This window comes from Neospora caninum, chromosome III (genome assembly GCF_000208865.1).
Source record: "Neospora caninum Liverpool complete genome, chromosome III".
Classification (NCBI taxonomy): domain Eukaryota; phylum Apicomplexa; class Conoidasida; order Eucoccidiorida; family Sarcocystidae; genus Neospora; species Neospora caninum.
The window spans coordinates 233,770-258,796 of NC_018388.1; the positions used below are offsets into that span (position 1 = coordinate 233,770).

The following is a 25,027-nucleotide window of genomic DNA, read 5'->3' on the forward strand; positions in this document are numbered from 1 at the left end:
TTTTTCTCCGCGTTGGGTCCCTCCGCCATTTCCTGCCTGTCTGGGAACGGCAGAGACTTCCTCGCTGGGAGGCGTGTCCGTGCAGAAGAAACCGAGTGAAAAGGAGGCGTTCGAGGCAACTCTCCGCGAGGCCACGCGGCTTCTTGTGTGGGTCTCGAAAAGACACCTGCGCTGAGGAATGAGAAGGCGGGAAGGCGGGCCAAGCAAAGATGAGAGACGAGGCCGAGGCGCCAGGAGAAGACATCTTGCTGCTTCGCGCAGGCGACGCAGCCGCGACAAATTCCGCTGGGAGAAGACGCGCGTGCTCGAGCGGAGAGGCGACCAGTGGCGAGAAAAAGACGCTCCGGACGCCGCTGCTCCAAGCCCTCGAGCCTCTCCGGCAGCTCCCCGATTTCCTCGACCCGAGCCTCTTTGCTGCTCGAATCTTCTGTCGAAACCCCCCGAGGGACACAGGAGAGGACGGAGACAGTGACGAGAACGGAGACAGTGGAGAGAACGGAGACAGGGGAGACACGAGCAGGCGCGGGTCGCTCTCGGGGAGGATTGCGAAGCGACGGAAAGTCTCGCGGCCAGGCGCGTCAGCCCCGCAGCGTGCAGAGGCTGAAGCAGACGCGAGCAAGGGTTGGTGTGAAGGCGAGTCGCGTCGAGGAAAAAGGGAAAGAGGAGAAGAGGGAGAAGAAAAAGAAGAGCGAGACGGAGAGGAAGGTGGGGAAGAACAAGAAGAGGGAGAAGGAAAAGAAGAGAGAGAACAAAAAGGAGAGCAAGAAGGAGAGGACGACGACGGAGGGCGATTATGTGGGGTGGCAGGCGCCCGCAAGGTTTCGGTCTCTGTTCGAAGCAAAGCTATTGAAGCTCTGCATGCGCTGCTCTCCGCGGAAACCGCGTCACTTCTTTGCAGCTTCTGCGCCTCCGCGGCTGCGTCTTCTTCCTCTTCTCCAGCGTTTTCGTCTTTAGAACAGAGAGACAGAGAGGAGAGAGAGGGAGACGAGGGAGAAAGAGTAGAGGGAGAGAGAGAAGGAGAGAGGGAAGAGGTAGAGAAGAGAGACAGTCGTCGAGGAGTGTCCAGTGAGAGATTTGAGGGCGACTTCCTGGATGAGGAGCAGTGGCGTTTGGTGCTCGAGTCGGAGACAGGCGAAGGCAAGGCCCTCGGCGCGGCGGAAAGACACTGCGAGCACGAATGTCGGCAGCAGCTGCTTCGCGGCCTTCTTCGAACCGAAGCAATCCCAGTGGTGTTGAGGCGGCATCGGAGCACGTCCCTCGCTGCGTCTGGCGATGCGTGGCGAGGGTCGCGCGGCAAATCGCGAGGAGAAAAGCTTGGCCCGAAGAGAAATTCGAGTCAAAGAAGCCACGAAGTAGATCCCGAAGACGAGGCGACATCGTACTTTCTCTGCTCCGTTGAACCTCTTGAAAGCGCCGTTCCGGCTTCTCTTCCTCCTCACCCTCCCGCTCATTCTTCTTCCTCCTTCGGTTCGCGGCAGGTGATTCCTCCTCGCTGTGGCGGCGAAGAGAGACGCTTTTGCTCGCGAGGCCAAGCGCAGCCGTGGAGGGACTGCTTCCTCAACGCGGGCAGCAGTGTATGGACACTCGCCGTCTCGGAGGAGCTTCCGGGATCTTGGAAGCCCCAAAGACGTGAGGGTGCGCCTGAGGAGAGAGGACAAGGCGGAGAACAAGAGAGAGACCAAGAGAGAGACCAAGAGGGAGAACAAGGCGGAGAACAAGAGAGAGACCAAGAGGGAGAACAAGGCGGAGAACAAGAGAGAGAACAAGGGGGAGAACAAGAGGGAGAACAAGAGAGAGACCAAGAGGGAGAACAAGGCGGAGAACAAGAGGGAGAACAAGAGGGAGAACAAGGCGGAGGACAAGAGAGAGAACAAGGGGGAGAGCAAGAAGAGGGAGAAGGGTTTGTGGTGTTGGCAGTGGGGGTGCATGGCCGCCAGGCATTGTTGTCGTGTTTGAAAGGTTTACGCGTGGACGAGGGGGGAACAGAAAGACAGCTTTCTTCGAAGGATGTCTCTGCCTGTGGGAAGGTGAATCGAGACTCGCCGGCGCGGTGCGTCGAGCGGGACACCCTGGGCAGTCCTGAGGGACAATCGGCAGGTTTTGTTCCTCCTGGGCACGGCTTTTTGACAGACCGAGGCCTTTCCGAGAGCGTTCGACGGCACACAGCCGAGCAGAAGGCAAACTGCATGCAGGCGCATCCAGAAGAGAGATCGTGTTCTGAAGTCGACAAGAATCTCGGCCTGATTCAGTTGTGGCGCATCTCAAGCGCCCCCGGCAGACGCCCGCGATTTGTCATGGGCATTCTGCACTCGGTAAGATGTGCGCGCACGCCTGGCCACGCCGAGAAGAGAACGCGGCGACGCTTTGAGCTTTCGAGACACGAGTCAGAGCCTAAACCCTTCTGCGTGCCTTTGACTCGGGAGGAAAGCTGCGAAGATAGCGGCAACGTCCTCCCGGAAAGGCAGAGTTTTCCAACCGCGTTTTCCTGTGTAGAAAGAGACGGCGTTTTCGGGGTTGGCCCAGGTTTTGTTCTTCTCCTCTCCGCTCGTTCTCCCTCGACGGGAAGACAGAGGGAACGCCTTACGGCTTCGCTGCTGCTGCCGTCGGGGAATCTGTGCAAGGTAGTGAGACGCCGAGAGAGCAAAGGAGAGAACAAAAGAGATAAAAAGAGAGAACAAAAGAGACAGATAGAAGAGCGAGAAAGAGCGAGAGGGAAGCGAGTGTATGTTGCGTATGAGTTTCGGGCCTTTTGAGTCGAGGCAGAAAACCCAAAAGGGAAGAGGCCTGATTTGACGCCCGTCTCTGTGGGGTCTTGACGCGTCTGAGAGCTGCGTCGCGCGCCTGATAAAGTCCCTATGCCAGAAATCGAGGCGATGAAGAGGCCGAAGCCGCGTTGGAGGCGTTACAGACACCTGGAAAGGAAAGGCCGGTGATGTCTACGGCTGCATGCACGAGAGCCGTGTGTCTGAGACACTTTCGCACGTGCGGGCTCGACGTAGACCGCCACCGGACGATGAGTCGCCTTTTCCATCAACATGCAAAACCCTCGGAAAATCCGTAGAGACGACTGCCGAGCGGTTTACCATCCCCCACAAAGCCTACCTATTTATCTAAATCGTATAGATATATCTGTATGTACCAATCCTCTATAAGTAGATATGCACGCGTTTGTGTGCGTGTGTCGTTTTTGGTGAATAAGCCTGTACAGAAGTGTCGCCTGCGCGTTTCTTCCGTTGCATCTTCGCCTCATTTCATTTCGTTTTCTGCGGGCCGAGTGGCGCGGCCGATCGCGCCCGTAGTCCTGCGATATCCCCGAACGGACCCTCGCGGTGAGTGCATGCACGTGCATGCATTTGATGTCTGCATGCGCATGCGTTATCGCCCGAAGTCTCCGTAGGTCAAGGCCCTTGTCTGTTTTCGTTTGTCCTCAGGGCGGTTCCTGTCGGTCACTGGAGTGGATTTCTGCGTCGTCTCTCGATCGGCGCCCAACTGTCTCTGCCGCGCGAGTTGCGTCTTCGCTTGCCGATGAGAGCGAAGCGAAACGCGCGCAGGCGGGTGCGGCGCGCCAGGATCCGAAACGAGGCCAGGGTGGAGGGGAACGAAAAGAGAAAGAAAGAGAGACGAGAGTTTTCTGTGGGCGAAACCCGCGCAGGCAGAACGCCCTCTTCGCCTCCCGCGCGGGCCTCCTCGCAGCCACCTTCGCCGACGATTCACTCCGAATCTGGTCCGTTCCACTTGCTCCGTTTCTCGAGGATTCAGAAGAAGAAGAAGGCGAAGAAGAAAGAGAAGAAGTGGAAGAAGGAGAAGGCGAAGAAGAACCAAGCAGCGAAAGCGATGACATAGATCAAATGCGACCGCAGCGCGATGGCCGGAAGCCTCGCCGTTTCCCTTTGCGGGGGACCAGGGACCGCTGTAGCGGATGCCTGGAGACTCCTTTTTCCCGAGGCGCCGCAAGGTACGTTTTCGGTTTTGTTCTTGGCTGGCAACTTTGTGTCCCCCCCTTTGGAGAGATTTTCTTATCTTTTGGACGCTCCATCCTCGAGACGTGCAGTCGGGCTACTCGCAGACCGGGGAGACTTTTTGCCCCCGTCCTTCGGCGCCTGCCCTCTCTTCCTCGTTTTCTTTTATCTCTCCTTCTTCTCTCTCTTTCTTTTCTCTCTTTTCTTCCTTCTCTTTCTTTTCTCTCTCGTTCTTTTCTCTCTCTTTCTCTTCTCTCTCCTTCTTTTCTCTCTTTCTTTTCTCTCTCTTTCTCTTCTCTCTCTTTCTCTTCTTGCTCGCGTCCTCTCGCTTCACCAGCTCCGCGGCCGTTTTCCTTGGGGGGCGATGCTGGAAAATGAAGGCAAAAGCACGAGCAGACTCGCCGCTTCACAGGGAGGCACTGCGCATGCAGCGCCACGGACGCGCCTCGTGTTTGACGATCTCGCCTTTCGTAGCAAAAGGGCAATTTGGAGCTCTGGAAGACTCCCGAGGTGTCTGTGCACCTTCCACAGTTCCACCGGAGACTCGATCCGTTTTCGGCAACTCGCGAGGGCGCTGTCCATACACCTCGCAGGATTCCCAGGTGGACGGTCGTCTGTCACCTGTTGTCGGAGAGAGGCGTCTGCGGGGTTTTGTGTTTTTTCCATGCATTTTTCAGACGGGGTCGAGCTTATTCCCCGTTTCCTTTTCGTGTGCACGTTCTGCGCGGGTCGGAGTCTGCTCGTTTCTCTGTTTCTCAGATGCATCTTTCTGCCGCCCGTTTGGACCTTCCGTCACGCGGCCTCCCCGCGACCTCTCTCTTCTCCTTTCTTTTGCGTTGCGGCGGCTCCTCCGCCTCTGCCTTCCGACGTTTCGTCTCCGTCTCTCTCAGGTCCATCTTTCGGGCTGCCTTACGATGCAGCACCTCTCCAGCTTGCAGTCGGAAGCGACGGCGGCCGTCTCTTTCTCTTCTCGTTCTTCCCCTCAGAGGACGCGCTGCTGCCAGGGGGATCCTCCAGCACATCAAGCATCGTCTCAGCCCCCTCTTCTTCCTCGTCTTCGTCTCCCCATTCTTCGTCTTCCTCTTCGTCTTTTTCTTCTCCCTCTTCTTCCACAGCCTCTTTTTCTTCTCGAGTTTGTCCTTCGTCCCGTCGGCGTGGGCGTTCACATGTGTCTCTGTCTCGCCACGTGGCCCCGCGCTGCGTGTGGTCGGCTGTCTCGGCAGCTGGGGCCTCTGCACATCTGCGCTGTTGCGCGTTTCTGCCTTCCGCCGACTCGAGTCTGCTCGCGGTCTCGGCGGCTTCCGGCGGAGACGACAGCAGCAGCAACAACAGCGTCTTGTTCCTGGACCTGCGGTTCGTCGCTCCGGGCGTCGCCCTCGGCGGCGCAGAGGCGGCGCCTGCGCTCCTCCCGCCAATTGAAGGGAAGAGCGGGTGCGTCAGCAGTCGAGAGATTTTCGACGTCGCCTGGGGTCCGCTTGGAAGATACGCGACCGCCGCCGCCACGTAAGAAAACGGAGAGACGCGGAAAACGGAGTCCCCCTCTGAACGAGGAAGAGAAGGCAAAGAGAAAGAAGAGCAAGAGGCACTCGAAGAGAAACGGAGGGCGAGGACGGAGAGAACGGGTTGGCCGTCTTCTCTTTGCTGTTTCTCGCCCCACACAGCCTTTGGCGTGTCGCCCTGTACCTTGCGTGGTTTCGTCTTCGTAGCGTCTCCATGCTCTGTTGGTGCGCGTGTGCATGTTTCTCTACCTCGTGGACGGTTTCCTTCGTCTCGCGTCTTCGCATCCGACTCCTCTCTGAAGGAAGCCTCTGAGTCTAGACGTCTGCATGGCCGCATCAAATCTGTCAGCGACGCCTGCGTGGGTGCCCGTTCACTGGGTGGTTTTTCATGTCGACGTTCTCTGCAAGTCGACATGCGCAAGGTGGGATTTGCAGTTTCTCTCGGTGCTTTGCGGTGTCCAGGAACGCGGTTATCATCAATCTGCGCCGCCCGCAGGTGACGCAGCTTGCTCTGAAACAAGTTCTTTCTCTCGTGCCGGCGTCTTGCCGAGCGTCGGCTCGGGCGCCGCGCAACAGCCAGGCGGGCGCGAAGGCCAGTGGAGTCGCGGGGGGCCGCCAGGCTCCGAAAAACCCCAAAGAAAGCTCGCCGCGAGAGATCGCGCAGACTGCGCAGGAGACAGGCGATCGCTGCTGCTGGAGCACGAGCATGTGCGGCCATTTAGGCCTCTTCGTATTTGACGACGGCAGGTGAGACGCGGCAAGGCGAGCCTCGCCGGCTCTGGCCTCTCCGGAAGTGGGCAAAGGCCCTTCACAGCGCGCCAACTGGAGAGAGACTCGGTGGCAAATCAACGTCTGCGGCGAACCGGAATCTAGGCGCACGGAACTCGTGGAAACACGCATGTATATGTGTGTATGTACAGGGCGAGCGAGTTAGGGTTGGAAAGATATCTGTCGACAGGTCGATTTTTGAGAGGTGCACGTGGATGACTAAACCGGGCGACATAGGACTGGGTCTACATGCATGTAAAGATGTGTAGATTTTGTTGGAGGCAGGGGGAGGAAGGCGAATGTGAAGGGTGGCGTCGTTTTTTCGAGGGACGAACGCGGCTCGTCTGCCGTGGCCATTTGCCCGGCACGCGAGCGTCCGTGGACCCTGTGGGAAGGCACTGCGTTTTTCCGGGAAATCGCTCCTCTGGTGTCTGTGGTGTCTGTCGCACTTTTCTGTCCACAGTTTTGTTTCCGGAAGCTTGAGTTTGCTGGAGCAACGCGTGTTCGAGTCGGCCGAACTCGTGCGGTGGACGTTCCCTGGCCTGCACGAGCGGCGTCTGGTGTCTGTACACCGCAGCTGGCCGTCTCGTCAGCTGGATGCTCTGCCCTCCCCTGTTTCTTCTCCGGTCTCTAGGGACGTTTCCCAGCCGGAAAGCTCGCCAACGAGAGACGAAAGGGAAGTGCTTTCTCCCTGCGGTGGCCACTGGCAAGCAGACGAAAGCGGGCCTCGCTCCTCTTCGGGTTTTTGCGCCCTTCTACCCGCGCAAACCGAGGGACCGCATGATGCGGACGCGCCGTCTCCTCTCGCGGAGCCCTTCGACGGCACTTCCCTCCGCAGCCTGCATCGGCAAGTCGCTGCGAGATTTGCGCAGCAGCAAGACAGGCAGATGCGGCAGTTGGCCCGCCACGGCGTGTTCGTGCAGGTTTTTGGGGCAGACGAACAGGAAGAGACACCGAGAATTCAGCAGGCGCCTTGCAACGGGAAGGGAATTAGACAAGAAGAAAAGGCGGAAGCGCAGCGGTCACGAGAGGCGGAGATGAACCGCGGCCCCTCGGGGCGTGGCCGCATGCAGGCCCTTGTGGAGGGAAGAAAAAAAACCTGGGACGGCGAAGAGGGACAGAGTCTGTGGCGACCCGACGACGAACGGGTTCTGTCGCTCCACCGGTGAGTGAAACAGAAGTTATGTGGAAATATATCAAGCGAGGGCCAAAAGTTTGAACTACGGCGGAGAGTGCACGGTGTATCCTGCGCCCGGTACACATCCCGAAGGATTCAATGTGCACTGGAAGCGCGTCAGTTCTTCCGCCCACTTTTTTCTTGTCGTGTCTTCTCTGTACCCCACTAAAGTGCAGGCGTATCCCTATAAATATGCATATGTCTAACGTCGATTTACCTATATATCTTTCTATCGCTCTCTCTCTCTCTCTCTCTCTATATATATATATATATATCAAGTATGTGGATACCCGTGTGCATCTGTAGTTATGTGTGAGTGTAGGGCTGTTCATTGTCGGCGATGTAAATGAATCTGTGGGTGACAAGAGCAGGCGTGTGTCTGTGTAGCCTCTGCGTGATGTTGGTTTTGGCCTTTGCAGCCGCTGATGTGGTTCTCTGTTTGTTGGTGTGGAATGCAAGCTTGACAAAGCGTCTTTTCAGTCAACAGTTGTCTTGCCAGTCGTTAGAGCAGAGGCGGAGCCGAGGAAGAACTCGAACGTGTTTCGCTTATTCATTGATTTGTCTCCCGCGGGGAAGTGGTGAGGCCTCTCCATTTTCTCTTTCTTTCTGTTTATCAACTCCGCCGTTCGGGCGTCTCTCCTTGGCCTTGGTTATCAGGATCGTCAGCGTCTGTCCGTTTCGGAATCGCGCGTACTTTGGACGCCGCCCGTTGGCGATCTACGGCGGCGCAGCAGGCCTTCTTCATTTACGCGTTCTTCATTAAACAAGCGACTTCAGGGGAAGTCCAGAAGCTCGCGAACTCCTCTCCTCGCAAGCGTGGCCAGGATCCGGCAGGGCGTGGCAGGCTACAAGCGCGCGACTTGTGTTATCGCAAGATGCTTGCATCTGGTCTCTCGCAGTTTCTTCTCTCTCCTTCATCGCCACGGTCGTGTTTCCGTAGGCGTGAAGCGTGAGCTCTTGGCGGTTCCCCCCATCTCTCATAACAAAAAGACAGCGCCGGTCCATGCATGTCGCTGGGGTAGCCCTATAGTCAGTGAATCTGTGGTGTGAACGCGTCACTTTCTGAAGGGAAAAGGGTCTTTGCTGGTGTTCACTTTGGCAGTTCGTGTGGCAAGCGTCAACCGAGACAGCCCTGGCGGACTCTGGGAGACGAGCAATGCCTTCCTGTCTTGTTTCGGGCCGTCCTAGCCTCTGCTCTCAAAGCTGCTGTCCAATCCTCGTCCCCGTTTTCCCGCCTTCCCTTTTGATCGTCCACTTTATTCTTGCCACGTAAAAGCAAGGCCAATGCAGCCTGACCTGGTAGGTTGTAGTGGGTCCGCAAATTCGTTTGTGTCCCGCGATCGGCGATTCTACTGGATTCCGTCTTTTCTCGCTGTGTGGTTCTATCTGGTGAACACCCAAGCGGAGTTCCGAAGAGGACCTCAGCCATTCGGTTTCTGTGTCAAGAAGAAAGACGTTTCTCACATGCGAGCATCCGGTGTGTCCACCGAGGTGCTTGACAGCGCCTCTCGTACTGCCCGTTTTTCCCGCTCACAGACAGAATGCTGAATTTACTGGTAGTCGGTGTCTACAGAAGGCGAACCGCACGGAGACACCACAAGGGAAGACATTTGCTTGTAATGCACAGAGGCAAAGGATGGTGCAGTGACATGGAGACTCGAAACCTGTTAACGACGATGGAAGGGAAGCAGCCACCGCCCTGGCTTTAGTGTGCTGAATCACTTGGCCATAAGAAGTTGTTTTTTCCACGCTAGGTCTATCACGTAGGCAAGATTCATAATGTTCGCAACCTGTATTGTTCACAGATTCGACGCCATATCAGGCCTGTCGTGTGGAAAGAAAGCTCAATTGGTTTTTCCGATGCATATCTCCCTTTTGAATAGACAAAAGCATGATGACATAAGGAACCATCCATGCACATATTTCATTCAGCGGTATCTGCGTCCCTTTGGTACTCCTGTCCTTGGTTCTCCTCACTGACAAGCATCCTGGATTGCGGAAACACGGGCTGGACGGTATTTTCATGGTAGCGTGGACAACGTTTCCGAAAAGGGGAATATCTTTAGCGCGAAAATGCGGTCGCTGAAACTCTCAAAGAAGGCCTAGCTCCCGCTGACGAGGTGGAAGCGCCATGAGCCCGGCGCCATCTTGCCTCTCTTCCCGCGTGGAGAGTGTGTTTGTTTCTCCTGTTGGACTAGTTAAACTAATTCTCGTCGCGTTCGTAGGCTTCTCCGTTCGTGCCTTATACATCCGCTCCTGCTGTTCCTGCAAACTCTCACCAAAAAAGCTAGAAACGCCATACACGGCCCGCTGCTGAACTCACCGTTCAGTGGCACTCATGGCTCAGATACCGAAAGAGATTCCAACAGAAGAGTTTTGACTCTCGGCGCAAGCCTCTACAGAATGTCAGATGTGTAAAGCTCACGCCAGCGAGTGCATTCGGGCGAGAGTACGAATTGCCAGACACCCCTACGGCGCCTGTCTGGGGTCGGAAGTTTGTAGTGAACGAGTCAGAGAGCAGTCAAAGAAAACTGTTTACTTTCCATGTCGCTTACGTGATCCAGTAGCTTGATGGGTTTATCCAGCAAGTATTGCTCGGTAAAGAAGCTATCAGGCTCCATTTCCTCCAAGGGCGGTGCATTCTCGAGCTGCGTGCGTCGGCCGTCCTCTTCAACGAAGAAATAGATGAACTCGCCATCCCGTTCCTCCACAATGACGTCTCCCGGCATCTCCCTTGCCCCTTCGAAACTCGAGCTGTCGGTGTTAGCTGAACCCTGGCTGCCGGCAGGAGCAGTCGGTGCCGCCGTAGTTGTCGTTGTCCCCCCGGATGGTCTGCTGACTGATCCATTCGAGGATCCCGTGGTCGGTGATCCAGGAGCCGCCATCTGCGATGCGGCCGAAGAGCCATGTCTTGACGCACCTCCTGTAGTTCGAGCCGCAGTCTCATCCCCAGCAGGAACTGGCCGCACCTCTAAGCCGGTGAACGATTCAGACACTCCCATCCCGCTGTTGAACGAGTTGGGGGCATAGGTGGAAACAAATGCGCCCGTGTCGTCCACGTGGTGGAACGTCGACGCGAACGAAGAGCTGGACATGGCACTTGGTGACATCACGGTGGGACTGCTACGGCGAGGGGCATAAGAAGATCCAAAATCATTGCTACCAACGGAGAAGGAACCGCTGAAAGGAGCGAACGCGTCAGTGCTGCTGACGATAGACGACGGACGGTCGTTGGACAATACAAATGAACTCCCATTTCTTCCCCTTCGCCCACTGCCGCTGACAGCGTAGCTATCTGAGGCGGCGATGCTGGATCCCGTGAAGCTTCTTGGAACATACGTGCTGCCAGATGAAGAACTGAAAGCAGAGACGGAGCCCACATCGGACTCGCTTACAGGCATGGAAGACGACCCAAAACTGCTGGGTGTAGACGTGAAACGGCTTCCGAATGTGTGCGGCTCGTACGTTGAGTCCCCGTAGGCGAAGACGGAGGTGCCATCGGCACTGACAGGAGAATAGCTGGTCCCACTGCTCGAGCCAAAACTTGTGTAAGCGGTGGATGGTGAAAGAGCTGAACCCCTTCGAAAAGGCGTGTAGCTGTTGCCGCTGGTGATAAAAGATGACGAAGTGACCGACGGTCCTCGGTTTCGAAAGCTCCGCTGAGCCCACGCACCATTGTGCAATTGCTGACCCGACAAAAGAGCCAAGGCGAAGAAAATAATGCAAGATGTGTGCTTCTCCATGATATGCACACGCAGATAAGGCCTCCGAGATGAGACGGGTGCCGCTGTAGGCAACCAATCAACCGCAGTCCGGCAGGGAAATCGGTATCTGGAACTGGTGGCTTACGATCGAAAAACGGCGATGCGATTCCAGATCATGGTGCAGTCGCACCGTTTCTCAACAATCCGATAACACAATGAGTCACAGTTTTGGCTGTCTTTCGGTCACGCATAACTAGAAACAGCATTCCCGGACACTTGTCAGCCAGTGTGTTCAGAGCGGGTTCCTCCTCCATTTACGGCTGACATCGAACACAAGAAAGCAGAGCACCCCAGCAACACGGTGTCGCTGGAGTCATGAACGCGTTGTTCCTCCAGCAGCTGCAAACGGTGAGTCTGTTTTTGGCGTGTCAGTCGGCAGTCCGCCGCACCGTTTTCTCCGCACACGCCGCGTCAGGGCCGAAAAGAAAGCTGCCCCAGAGTCTGCCGCCACTTACCTGGTAGAAAAGCAACTACTGAGGTGGTTCCAGGTCCGAAGGCTTCTTGTGACTTCCGTGCGTGTGCTCACCCCTCTAGTGAAGATTTCGACCGTCGCTTGCCAGTCAATCAGGCGACGTTCGTACCTTGCCGAGGAAAGATTGCCTCGAGTGAGAATTAGGTTACGAGGCTGCTTCTTGTATAATAGAGCGCTGCGTGTGAGAGGTGTTGGGACCAAAACGGAGTAATGTGCAGAGTAGCATGCGTGAACAAATTATTCTGGTTGTGAATCAGGCTGCCGGTTGCCGGTACGTTCTCAATGCACAAGCAGTAGTGTTCCAGGGTAGTTTTGTGAGAGTTGTTTGTCGTATTCCCATCCGTGCATCAGACGAGCCAAATGGCCCTGGAACAGCTCTCGAGGGAAGGGACGGAAGCAGCTCAGCGAACCACGGTTTGATGGAGGGAAAATTAGCTGCCACAGAGCGCGCGGCAAAGAAACGAGTCTGGATGAACGTAACGTCACTGTAGTCCCTTAGCAGAGATACAGCATAGACGACACGACCGGTAATTGCAGTCGTTGGTTTGTTTTAAATCCCTTAGGGCTCTGGCACCTCCCCCAGAGCGACAAGGTCTCCTGGCGTTGCATAGTCGCCGCGCTCCTGGTAAGCGGTATCTGCCAATAACCCACTCGTCTGCAAGTATGTCGGAAGATAATCGCTTACCAGCATTAACGCCGAGTTTTCCAAGTCGGCACGGAGTCTGGATGCTTCGGTGGGTTCGTTTTTGAGGAGCATGGTTATGGGGGACACTTCATCTGTGTCTATTCCCCTGTCTGTGAAGTGTTCCGGATTAGCCACATTCGTCTTGTATGTGGGCCCGTAACGAGTTAAGAAAGGTGGGCTGCACAGAATGCTGCTAGAGGCCAGTTAACAGGCCACACGAAACCTTCTATCTTACTTCCGGAGATAGTCCCGTAGTTTCCCCCTTTCTTCCGGAATTGTGGGAATCTAAGCAAACGTTTTCTTTTGTTAGTCCACATACTAACGATCGTGCTTAGGGTCATACCTCGTACGCGTATAAGGTATCCAGCTTTTTAGCAAGTTTACGCCTGTCATCTCTAATCTGTGGCAGCGGTTCCCCACGGGTAGCTGACATAAATACCGTGTTCATATTTCTCACATGTGCCAGTTCTCCCTCATATTTGTCTATGTCTGCAACACCTAATAGTTGTAGAAAAAGGAATACCTAATTGTGGCTGCGTTCCGTACTTTCCTGCGCTTTGTCTGGACAACCGGAAGAGTTTGCGCCGACCCAAGGTCGTTCGTGTGACTATCTTACCAATGAATGGCGTCGCTGCACTTTGTGATATAGAGTCATCAAACCTCGCTTTTGACAGGTGTATCGCCCTACGGATTCGTAAGTCATAGGTGTAAGTATATTTTCGGTTCGTTGCGCGTACAGTTGCGGCGCTTGCGTAACTCGAGCAACCTGACCGGCGGATGTGTTATATGGCGATCGATTAACAAGCGACATCAGCAGACTATTCAGAGCCTGTCCCGTCGGTCCCTGTGATTCCCGCCCTCTCACAGCTAGAGCAGTCACACTTTCGGCGACGGCGCCGCCAGCACAGATCAGCCTCACTAGCTTAAGTAGCTTCATCTTGCCACACGATCTCATACTCTCCAGAAAACCAGAGAGCCCCGGTATCACTAGGATGATCGGGTAAGTGACACGGTTGCGTGTCTCTGCAGGGCTGTACATACAGCTGGTGTGCATCCTTCTGTGGTCCGTGCCTGTTCAAGGAGGATCAGTTCCGAAGTAATATTGGGCAAAATTAACGCAGCAGCCTCTGCGAGTGTAACGATGCGATAAAAAACATTGTGGATTGACAGCGCCATCTACAGCAACGAAGCTCTACTATAGTGCACGGTTTACGACGGTCTGTCGGCAGGCAACAGCCGAGCGCGAGCACACGCCTACTCTGCCAAACGGATCATTATGCATCTCGTCGCGCTAGGCTCCCGACGCGCTCTGCAATGAAAAATTGTGGCCGTTACCACACGCGCTGCTGTAGCCTTCCGAGAGGCCTCTGCCGCGCCTGCGACCATCATAATATAGGCATCGTTTTGTCAGCACACCTTTGTGGTCTTCGAGGGTTCTAGCTGGGCCAGAATCGGTGTAGCGCCAGGCTCGGGACTGGGCGGAACACAAAACGTGACGGTCCACGTGGTTGCCCTTACCAGGGCGCGCCGTTCAGAAACACGATGATGGGTCAAATTGCTACGGCACTATGAACACGTTGCATTGAGTCTCTGTGAAGGATAGGTGCCTTCATGAACACCAGAAACAATTTTGCCGCACCCGGTTTCTCCTGTGTAAACAACTGGTAGCTCCTGGCTGTACTGTCATCGTACGGTGGAGGACGGTCAGTCGGCAGGCAAGAGTCCAGCGCGAGCACACGCCCACTCTGCCAAACAGATGATTGTGCATCTGTTTGTGCGTGGCCTATGTGTGTTCGGAGAATTCATTCCAACGATTTCCCTCCTGTTTACCGACACCCGGTGCGCCTCAGTTGACCTGAAGGCCCGCGGGACATCCCGTGAAGTGGAGGCAAAAAAAAAGACGTTACCCACCTTGTGCAAGTCAATGAGGAAAGAACGACACTGCTATCGCTTCCCTTGCTCGTTTCCTGCGAAACTGCTGCCAACTATAAACCCAGTCTGCGTTCTTGCTGGCAATGATTCCTTCGACGGCATCCCAAACAGGTGATACCGGGTGGTCGATTCCCCTTCGAACACGGTGCTGTCCGTGTGTGTCTTCTTCCGGAGACGCGGTCCCCGCTCGCGACTGCGTGGGTCCCTCAAGTTTGCGGACTGCGACTGTGCGCAACACGAAAATCGACAGTGTGCGCATGCACTGTGAACAGGGCGTGTCTCCTCAAGGAATTGGACGCGTCGTTCTAAATCTTCCAGCGCTACACCTTCGTGTTTCATTGTTCCCTCTACGCACATGTTCCTGTAAGATCCGTGTGGTACGGATGAGGCGGCGTTTCCCACAGTGCGAAATAAGTCTAAAACGCCTCGTGCGCTGTCTCCGACAAGACCTGCTTGCCTTGCCCGTCACAACTTGCGCCCAGTTCTTGACTTCGTCCAGCAATATCTTTCTGATGTGAACCCCGTCTCTGATGCAGCATATTTGTGCTCTCACGTTTCTTGAACGTTCTGCGCCTTCCTCGCCAATGGCGTGGCCACGGGGCCGCAACGGCCCTCCCCCAGGCGGAAGTCCGCGCTCAACTGCGCGTGTCCGTCTGCTCGTTCTATGGGGAGCCATCCTCGTCAACTTAGTCCAGCAGACAGTGGGCCATACCATCCAACTCTCCACGTCTGCAGCCTCGATCTTGGGTTTCCTTCCGTCGGGCATTCCAGGTGAGCTTGCAGTGCTTCGCAATTCCAACAATGGCAGCTGTTCGGTCCCGCCGTCGCGCGCGCGCCTGCGGCGCGGCCTCACCTCTTTCGCCGTGAGTTGCCGCTCAGCTGCGCTTCCTCTCGTGCATCCGGAGGGATCTCCTTTGTCTCGAGAACTGTCAACACCGTTGTTCAGTTTGGGAGGCAACCGGGAACCAAGCGTCTGCGTCTCCGCACGTCATATGTCCGAGTCTCCTCTGGTCGCGCTTGTCGAATCCTGTGCAGCTGGCCACCGGTCGTCCACCAGGGCTCGGTTCTGCTCCTCTGCTGGCCGCACTTCCCCGCTCCGCACCGCCACCTGCTCCAGGCCGCAAACTGCGTCTTGGTACAACAATCTTCTCTACCGCTTCAACCTGCCTCAGATGGGCGACGGACCCACGTGCAGATCCACCGAGCTGCGCATGGCGGAGGACGGACTCGTTCTGAATTCAGAAGACTACACCGAGAAAGCGTGGGAAGCGATGGGGGCCCTAGGCGAATTGGCGGACAAACTTGAGTCTGGATACGTGGAAGCGGAAATGCTGCTCAAAGGTGAGAAGACTTGCTCGTGGGAGGCCGAGCCGGCAGCGCCACGGTCTCCCGATTGGATGTCAGGTCAAACGGGTGGTCACCCGACCAAACACTGTGTTTGACATCGTTTTCAGTTGCAGCGGCGAGCGTGGGAGGAACGCGCCGGAAGTGTTGTGAGGTCTTCCGGGATCGGGGGCGGGGACCAATCGTCGCCAGCAATCGAATCTATGCTCAAGATGGCCCCTATCGGTCCAACCGCAAGCGACGCCGCTATGCCGGTTTGCGGGACGTACTCGTTCGTGCATCTCTACATGTGTGCACGTGCGGAAGAATATACGCATGCGTCGATCCGTGCGAGGAACGACCGCGTCGGCTTGGTTGACATCTACTTGATCCTCTTCGCAGCTCTGTTAGACGACGGACCGGATGGCTTGGCGACACAGATCTTCTCCAAAGCTGGCGTGGACGTGCCAAAGATGCAAGAGGAGCTGAATCGCCACCTGAAGACGCAGCCGCGTATGACGATGGGATTCTCGGATCAGAAGGTTCTCGGGCGCGGACTCCAAAACGTCCTCAGTGCCGCTCAGCGCTACAAGCGCGAGTTCAAGGTTCGCTTGCCTACGAACAACAGGGAGGCTCCGGCGCTTGGTCGGAAGGGAGAGTCTGGACCACGTGCGACGCCTGAGGAGCGGACGGTTCCTGCAGACAGCGCCCTGGGGGTTAGACGCGAGGTTCTGTCTGGAGTTGTAACTCTGTTGTGTACGATGAGGCAGTCGTTGGCCGACTGGAATTGGTGTCGTGGATATCGACAGGGTGCCCGTCTGTGCGTTCGGCAACTGTTTTGCGGACTTTGTCTCGATTCGTGGACCTTCTCTTGCTCTTGCGGCCGTGTACAGGATCAATACATGAGCGTGGAGCATCTCGTGTTGGCTCTCGCGGCGGAGGACACAAAGTTCACCAGGCCGTTTCTCACCCGGGGAAACGTGTCCTTCAACAAGCTTCGGACTGCCGTCGAAGACATTCGCGGCAAGAAAAAGGTCACGTCGAAGAACCCCGAGCTCGTGAGGCAACGCGTGTGTGTGTGCTGTGTGTGCCTGTGTGTCTCGAACCCCCGCAAAAAAAGCGCAGCTCACGACAAAGCATCGGTTCAGAGAGGCTGCTCGTGCGGCGTCGGCCGGCCGCACGCGCCTCCTGTGCAGCGCAGGCACTTCGATGCGGGCACGACGCATTCGTAACAGCCAGTATAGCGGCAAAGACAGCAGGCGAGGTTCTTGCATCCTGTGGTGTTCTGTTTAGGCGTACCAGGCCCTGGATCGTTACTCCCGGGACTTGACTGCAGCCGCACGGGCCGGGAAGCTGGATCCCGTCATTGGACGCGACGACGAGATTCGCCGGACCATTCAGATTCTTTCGCGGCGCACGAAGAACAACCCAGTTCTGCTCGGAGATCCGGGCGTCGGCAAGACAGCGATTGTCGAGGGTCTCGCCCAGCGAATTATTTCTGGAGACGTCCCGGACTCGCTCAAGGGCCGCCGGGTGATTTCGCTGGACATGGCTCAGCTTATTGCAGGTAAACGGCTCGACGGTTGTCTCGCCTCCAGGCACGCGTCGCAGCGAGCGAAGGCGACCGAAGCATTCTGCCTTGCGAGCGCCGATCATGGCGAAAGAAGCTGAGATTTCGCGGATCCGGTCCGGTGTGTTCGCAGGTGCCAAGTACCGCGGTGAGTTCGAAGAGCGCCTGAAAGCGGTGCTCAAGGAGGTTCAGGACGCGGAAGGAGACGTCGTGATGTTCATCGACGAGATCCACACGGTCGTCGGGGCTGGTGCCGGAGGCGAAGGCGGAGCCATGGACGCTGGCAACATGCTGAAGGTGAGAACTGGGGCTGTGTTTGGAAGGTTTACCCTGCAGCTCGTCCAAACCACCCACAGAACGAGGGAGAAACCAAAGGCGAACGGGTTTGCAGGTGGTGTCCGATTAAGCATTTCTTTAGGAGCGTCACAAGCGTCACAACGTGCAAGCAGGAAAAGACTTGGTTCTCGCATGTCGCCTGCGAAAGGCGCGCTGAGTCGGGCTTCCTGAAGCGATGTATAGGGCGCTCTCTCTTCGAGAGGACCGCGCGAAAGGGGGGACTCGAAAGCGACGCCGTTCTACAGCGTGGAGAGAGGCATGCAGCACGCAGGAAGAACACAGGAAGACCGGAGGGGACACTCCCGTTTTTTCGATACGCCTTCCGGTGTGGGTCTTCTGGATTGTCGCAGCCCATGCTCGCCCGAGGCGAATTCCGCTGTATCGGAGCGACGACAACGAACGAGTACCGCCAGTATATTGAGAAGGACAAGGCTCTGGAACGGCGATTTCAGAAAGTTCTGGTAGGGCCCTGCTCGAAAGATTTGTTGACAGCGAGGCGAGCCGAAGAGAAGCCAGACGTCCTTGTCGGGCTTCACAGCAGCCGCTGCGGGCGCCTCCAGCTGTTTTTTCGGCGCAGCTGGGCTCAAGTGTCGCGTTTTCAGATCGCTCGTCGGGGCTGACCACCGCCCCCCGATTAGGGGTCCGGGATGTGTCTGTGGTGTGACGCACGAAAAGTGGAGGCCCTCAACTTTTCGTCGATTTCAGCCGCACGGTTCGCCAAAATTGCTGATCCTTGGTGTCTCCACGCAGTCGGAGCCGTGTGCATCTGGCCTCTCCTTTCCTCCAGGTCGACGAGCCGCAAGTCGGCGAGACGATCAGTATCCTCCGAGGGTTGAAAGATCGGTACGAAGTGCACCACGGCGTCCGAATTCTCGACTCGGCCCTAGTTGAAGCAGCGAACCTCGCCCATCGATACATCAGGTGAGACTCGCACGCGTCATCGGGCGATTGGCCAGGCGCATGCAGAGAGACGGCGAGGATACACGATTTCGCCTGTGGCGCAAATCGTGTGAAAAGGTCGGTTTTCTTCGTTTCTGAGGGGTGCCTGGACGACTGGCTGCCACGCAGCACGAAAATCCTGCGGAGACCGTACATCTGTAATACGCGTGGTGGAAACTCGTGGTTTGGATTGTGGAAGTTCTGTTTACCAGATCCAGTTTTCTCTTTTGTGTGATTCATGACCGTGTAGTCCCTTTAAAAATGCAGAGACCCTACGTTGTTACCCACCTGCACTTTTTTATGATCTCCTGGATCGCACCTTACACACGCAGACGCGATTTCCGCACCGTGATTTTGCCGCTTGCACTCTCTGCATTCTGTATCCTTTCCAGCGACCGCTTCCTGCCTGACAAGGCGATCGATCTCGTCGACGAAGCGGCAGCCCAGCTGAAGATCCAAGTCTCCAGCAAACCGATCCAGTTGGACGAAATCGACCGGCGCCTGCTGCAGCTGGAGATGGAGAAAATTTCCATTCAAGGGGACGGCCGAGAACGCATGCTGGACGAGCAGGAGAAGTGGCGACTCCGCAGTGTCGAGAGTCAGATCGAGCGTCTGAAGGCTGATCAGGTACTCCCTCGGTCCCCGCAAGTCGCCGGCGCGGCGTTGTCCCCCTGCAAAGAGGTGCACAGGGTGCCTGGCCAGCGTGTGCTTTCACGTAAACGAATAGGCGTATGTGAGCGTAGATGCAGAAAATCGTGATGTGCGAACAAGCTCGGGTGGATGCCGATGAAGCGACGTAGAGGAAAGGCGCGGAATGTGACAAGTCATGTAGTGTGTGTGAACTGAAAGACCCGATTCTTCTGCGTTTTCGGGTCTGCCTTCTGCCTGCAGGGGAAGTTGACTGAAGAATGGACGAAGGAAAAGTCTCAAGTGGACGCGATCCGCGCCTTCAAAGAGCGCATCGACGTCGTCAAGGTGGAAGTCGAGAAGGCGGAACGCGACTTCGATCTCAACCGGGCGGCTGAACTTCGATTCGAGACTCTGCCTGATCTGGAAGTACGTCTGCCGACCTCGCGCCGAGCCGCGATTCCTCGCAAGGCGTGCCGAGCCTCTGCAGAAAGTTTGATTCCCCCTCGCCACTCTTTGTCCTGGGCCGTTGGCGTTCTTCAGCTGCGCTGTTTAAGCTCTCTGCCCGAGACTGCTTCGCGCCGCTGTGGCTGCCTCCGTGGCGTTGTCGGTGTGAAAGGTTTCTTGCCGCCGTGTGGCGGGGAATTCCTCTTGCGGGGACAAAGGGGATTTCTTGGAATTCCAGGGGTGTCGGCGGCCGAGGCCGCAGCAGAGGCGATCCCTAGTGGAGTCGCCGTTTGCCGCGGTGCGTGCTTTGGAGACGCAGCAGCTAGCGTAGATGTTTCTAGAGAATCGAGGTGCTCTACAACCGGGTAACTGAAATAAGGAAATTTAGGTACCTCGCGTAGGTAACCTTTCCCGTGTCCTTCGTTCTGTTGCCAGTCAAAAACAAATATACACGTTCGTTTTCTGTGCTGCGGTGTTCAGTCGCTCGCAGTGTCACGAGGCCGCAGGCTCTTTTACCTAGTTCATCCTCGTCAACTTTTTACGTGGCTTCTCGGTGCGAAGCTCCGCTGTGTCACGCACCCCGTCCCCCCAGTGGGACAGTGACCGGTCGTTTGCATGGGCGCGTGCTTTCTTCCGAGAGAGCGTCGTGTCAGCCGCTCGGTGCTTCGATGCTCTCGCCCTGTGTTTTTAGCGACAACTGAAAGAGGCGGAGGCGCAGTACAAGGCCGCGACTGCGGGAGGCAAGCGGCTGCTGCGGGACGAAGTCACCGTCGACGACATTGCAAGCGTCGTCGCGATGTGGACAGGCATCCCCGTGACGCGTCTGAAGCAGAGCGAAAAGGAGAAACTCCTCAACCTCGAGAAGGATCTCCACCGGCGCGTCGTCGGGCAGGACCACGCGGTAAGTGCGCCGACTCTGTGCTCGGCTCGCGCCGAGGTGTTACAATGGGGATCCGTTGCGCGACTGGGGCGCGGCTGATCCCACGGCGAACGAAAAAAACAGGTGTTCGGGCGCGACGCGTTTTCTCCGGGTATTTTCAAACGTGGGAGGCTGCGCCGGCGATGCGTTCGCAGTCTCGCAAGACTCGCCCTGAATGTCTCGCTTTTGTCTCGGCCGCTGCGCCGCGGGTGTGCTTTCCAGGCCCAGGTCGTGGCCGAGGCCATCCAGCGCTCGCGTGCGGGACTCAACGACCCGAACCGCCCCATCGCCAGTCTGTTTTTCCTCGGACCCACAGGCGTTGGGAAGACCGAGCTCTGCCGGAGCTTGGCGGAACTCATGTTCGACTCCGGTGAGAATGCATGCACGATGAGCCTGTCCAGAGGGAGGTCCGTGCACGGGCACGTCCTTTTCAGAGGCGCGCCGAACACCAGCTGGGGGGCCAAGAAGACCCCACGCGTCCCGTGTCGATATTTTTCTTGCGGCAAAAGGCGGCAAAGTCATCCACTAACAGAGGGCGGCGCTTTGGGAGTGCGCAAAGAGCGTCGCAGGCTGGCAGTTTGCAAACAAAACGTGTGCGACTGCTCTCTAAGAACGAGCGATACATATATGTATATATAAGTGTATATATATACATATTTATGTATATAAATAGACGTATGTATGTATATAAATATAGGTATATATATATATATATATATATATATCTATGTATATAAATATAGGTATATATATATGTATGCATATATATATATGTATATATAGGGCCGTGCCTCGTGTCGAAAGCGGTGCAGCTGTGCATGGTGTGGCTGGGAAGCGTGTTCGCGTTGTCATTCTCCGCTCTCAGAGGACGCCATGGTGAAAATCGACATGAGCGAGTACATGGAAAAGCACACAATTTCGCGGCTTCTTGGTGCTCCTCCCGGTTACGTCGGCTATGAGCAGGGAGGCCAGCTGACGGACGAAGTGCGCAAGAAGCCGTACTCGGTCATTCTGTTCGACGAAATGTGAGTCCTTGTGCAGTTGCGCGGGGGGAGCAAACGCGCGGTCGAACTGCGGCGGCATATCTGGAGTCCGACTTGCAGTGTCTCTCCTTTGTTCCACTCGCGGTTGTGCGCCCAAGGATCGCGACGACTGACCTGCAGAAGAAGCCAAGCGCTTTGGGCTCGTGCCGCATGCAGGAAAAAAGCGAAAGCACTTCCAACTAGGGACCAGAAGACTGCGGTTTTTTCGCCTTAACGGAGATTGGCCACGCACGCGCGCACGCGATGCGACGGGGGCGTGTGCGGCGCTGACGCAGGGGGGCTGGAAGAACGCACAGACAAGTCTTCGCATGAGCAACATCTGAAGACGTCTGTGAACGTGAGGCGGAGGATCTTTTACTTTTTCCGTTCGCTGTGTGTTTGCTGCCGGTGTGCATCCAGGGAGAAGGCGCACCCGGATGTCTTTAACATCTTACTGCAGGTTCTCGACGACGGGCGAGTGACAGACGGCAAGGGAAATGTCGTAAATTTCCGGAACTGCATCGTTATCTTCACCTCGAATCTTGGGTCTCAGCACATTCTTGAAATGGCCCGGGATCCTGCGCGCAAGCAAGAAATGAAGACGTAAGCTTTTCACGGCGCGGAGAAGGTAGACGACAGACCTTTTCTTTTTTGTTTTATGGGCAGTCCGGAGCCCAGCGGGTCCTGGCAGCTGTTGTAGACGGCCGGACTGCTGCGTTGCACTGCATGCAGTGGGATTGCAGAGTGCGGATTCGCATCGAATCGCGGTGTACACAGAGTTCCTTTTTGCAACGGGCTCGGCGATGTGCTCCTTCACTACAGAAGACTTCGTTCGCTGTCCTCGTGGCGACTCTTCATGTCTGTTGCTACCCACCCGACTTCTGTCATGCAGCAAGGTGATGCAGACTGTCCGAGAAACCTTGAGGCCCGAGTTCTTCAACCGCGTCGACGAATTCGTCATCTTCGATTCTCTTAGCAAAAAAGGTATGGACGCGGGACTCGTCAGAGACACAGGCAGCACGATCTCTGTTGTGCACTCTGCGCCGGACATGAGCCACCCGAGGCCGGGGGCCCGCGCAGCAGACACAGCGGGTTTTCCCTAGCACTCACTGCTCTCGATTAATCCATTTAAGTATGATAGACTTTTGGCATCGGCCACTAACACATGAGCATAAAGGAACGAAAGAGAGTGTGCCGGCGTCCCCCTGGCTCCTTACAAAGTGTGCAAGAAGGCTTTTCGTGCGAGGTTTGGAGAGGCGCAGACCCAGACACCCCAGGAGCTTCCCGGTTTCCGCCGGGAGGGCGCTGGGAATCCGAGAGCGAAAACAGCGCACTTGGCCGCGCCTCCCGATTTCGGCTGCTAGCATTTGGCAAGGCAATCTGTGGCATGTCTTGTTTTCCTCAGAACTGAAGAGCATCGTCGGACTGGAGATGGCAAAAGTTGCCGATCGGTTGCTGGAGAAGAAAGTGAAGTTGAAGGTGGAGGACTCTGCCTTGGCGTACCTAGCTGACATCGGGTGAGAGTGCAAGCTGGCGAGTTCGAGAATCTCCGTGCAGGCGCGAGGCCCCCGCTTTGGTGTCCTCGATTCTCCTTTGAACCGAGAGTCTGCGAGAGAAAAATCCGTTTGGGTTCTGGCTCTTCTGTCTGGGCGGTTTCGATTCAGGTACGATCCAGCGTATGGAGCGCGGCCGTTGAAGCGTTTGATCCAACGTGAGGTTGAGACACCCATCGCCCAGAACATGCTCAAGGGCATGGTGAACGAAAGCGATGTCGTGGCGGTCGCAGCAGAGGGCGGCAAGCTGAAATTTTCTTTTCCTTCGTCACACAAGTCCTCTTCACCCGTCAGGGCCGCTGCCTGAGGGCTCTGTAAATCTGCGCGTGACAGGTTGTGTGGAAAGCTCGTGCATCGCCGCTGTAGAAACGTGAGCGGGGCGTCAGAGGGAAGGTGCTTTCTAGCGCCGTTTTGAATATGAATCACTTCTGCCGTGTGCATGGGATGGGGAGCGTGGTGCGGAGAGTGAGCCACTCCACTTCCCTCAAAGTGCGAAGGCACAAATCCAGTTCCTCTGCAATGGCTCGAGGAGACGAGAGCGAGGGGTGGGCGGGTTGTTTCCATGACTGCTGGTGGAAGCCGCTAGCTTCCGGAACACATTTTTTCGAAAGAGGTTTGCAGTCGGAAAGCTCTTGCACTTCAGGAGACTGCGCGCGCTTGCTGCTTCATCCCGCTGTCGGGCAGATCCTTAGGGGCCCCTCTGAGGCTATGACACACCCGTCCGAAACCGGAGTGTGTATGGCGAGCATCTTCCACGAATTGCGGCATGCCATACGCCGATGGACGAGCTCTACGTGCCGGTTTTCTTGTTTGACTTGTCCATACGTTGAGTTCAAGCTGCTCCCTGTTGACTTGTCTACCAGTTCTAGCTACGTTCGTTTCTTCGCTTATTTTTTGGTTATCGCTTCTGTATTTGCCACTTGCGCGTATTGGCCCGTGCCACGACTTGCTCAACCAAGTCCAGCTCAAAACAGCCTCTGTGAATCGCCGATGTTAATGGATACAGAGTCTGTGAACCAGCAAACAGCCACAACAGTGGTTTCCTCTTTATCTGGTGTGGAGCTCTTGGGGTTTTGCTCAGAGAGTTCGACCAGAGATAGAAAAATGCGGGTGGTCCTCAAGTAGCTAGCAGCAATACCGATGCTGCCGCCCGGGAGGTGGTGCGACGCGTCTGCGTGCTATCCGACAAACGACGTAAACGGAATGGATACAGCCTGTCTGTGTGGGAAAAGAGGATTTTCCTCCTGTCAGCGTCTGTTGACACTGGTGTGTCAGAAGCGGAAAAGCCGAACACATCCGCTGATAAAGCGAGCGAAGCAAAAGTCCCTACGGAATTCGTGCAGTACAACGCCCGTTGAATGTGCTCACTTGTTGCTTAAAATTAGATACTCCGTCTGTTTGGAGAGCTGCCGATTTCCGTGATAAGAGCAGTCGCTACTGCCCATTACTTTTGTGTGGACGTCTACAAAAATGTTCACTTACCGTTGTACACCAGCCGCTATGTGGCGCACTTTCTCGCCAGCTGCTGGACGAAAACACCGAGCAGTCGGCGGGGCGTAGAGATTTCTGCGCGCCCCAGTGCGGCGTCGGCCGTTCTATTCTCGCAAGCGTCATCGAGCACGTGACAGTCACTCACCGGGAAGCAAAGCGAACACTGAAAGTAACTGGTTGGAAAGTGTATTTCGCAAAATCAAAGAGGCCACTTTTTCTTTTGCCTCGGAGGTTGTGTGGATTCTTGATTCTCCGATACGACGAAAATGCATTCCTAGGTAGAAATGAACTTCATTATAGTCCGTAGTTGAACCCTCCGCTCACTTTTTATTAGATTGGTTAAGCGGAGCACAAAAGGAGGTAGACCGAGCCTCTCAGAACAGGGCTTCTTGCACCCTGTACGACAGAGAAATTCCCTTGAGTGAAGACTAGACGGCGTTGTGTGTTGGCGCAGGGCACGAAGCACGGGACGCGGAAAACTCATCCGTGTGACGTGTAGAGGCAATTCTATGTGAGAAGCGAGACAACGGGGTCGTCTCTACAA

The 25,027-nt window shown here is 56.0% G+C and overlaps 3 protein-coding genes and 1 pseudogene across 3 annotated transcripts, besides 1 other annotated feature; 2 read left to right on the forward strand and 2 right to left on the reverse strand.

Moving 5' to 3' along the window:
• Window positions 1-209: 209 nt before the first annotated feature.
• NCLIV_007190 (conserved hypothetical protein) lies at window positions 210-8,166 on the forward strand (the record flags this gene model as incomplete). The annotated part of the gene is made up of 6 exons (XM_003880231.1): window positions 210-2,312; window positions 3,432-3,955; window positions 4,719-5,462; window positions 5,921-6,205; window positions 6,690-7,391; window positions 8,061-8,166. 6 exons carry the CDS (start codon window positions 210-212, stop codon window positions 8,164-8,166), a joined length of 4,464 nt encoding a protein of 1,487 aa, XP_003880280.1.
• A 1,328-nt stretch (window positions 8,167-9,494) lies between these two features.
• Window positions 9,495-11,146, reverse strand: NCLIV_007200 (conserved hypothetical protein; the record flags this gene model as incomplete). Its single annotated transcript, XM_003880232.1, has 2 exons — window positions 9,495-9,668; window positions 9,959-11,146. 2 exons carry the CDS (start codon window positions 11,144-11,146, stop codon window positions 9,495-9,497), a joined length of 1,362 nt encoding a protein of 453 aa, XP_003880281.1.
• Window positions 11,147-12,642: 1,496 nt separating this feature from the next.
• NCLIV_007210 (conserved hypothetical protein) lies at window positions 12,643-13,279 on the reverse strand (the record flags this gene model as incomplete). Its single annotated transcript, XM_003880233.1, has 5 exons — window positions 12,643-12,717; window positions 12,782-12,813; window positions 12,871-12,885; window positions 12,941-13,008; window positions 13,062-13,279. 5 exons carry the CDS (start codon window positions 13,277-13,279, stop codon window positions 12,643-12,645), a joined length of 408 nt encoding a protein of 135 aa, XP_003880282.1.
• Window positions 13,280-14,840: 1,561 nt separating this feature from the next.
• Window positions 14,841-23,310, forward strand: NCLIV_007220 (annotated as a pseudogene).
• Window positions 14,841-23,310: a sequence feature.
• Window positions 23,311-25,027: the final 1,717 nt, after the last annotated feature.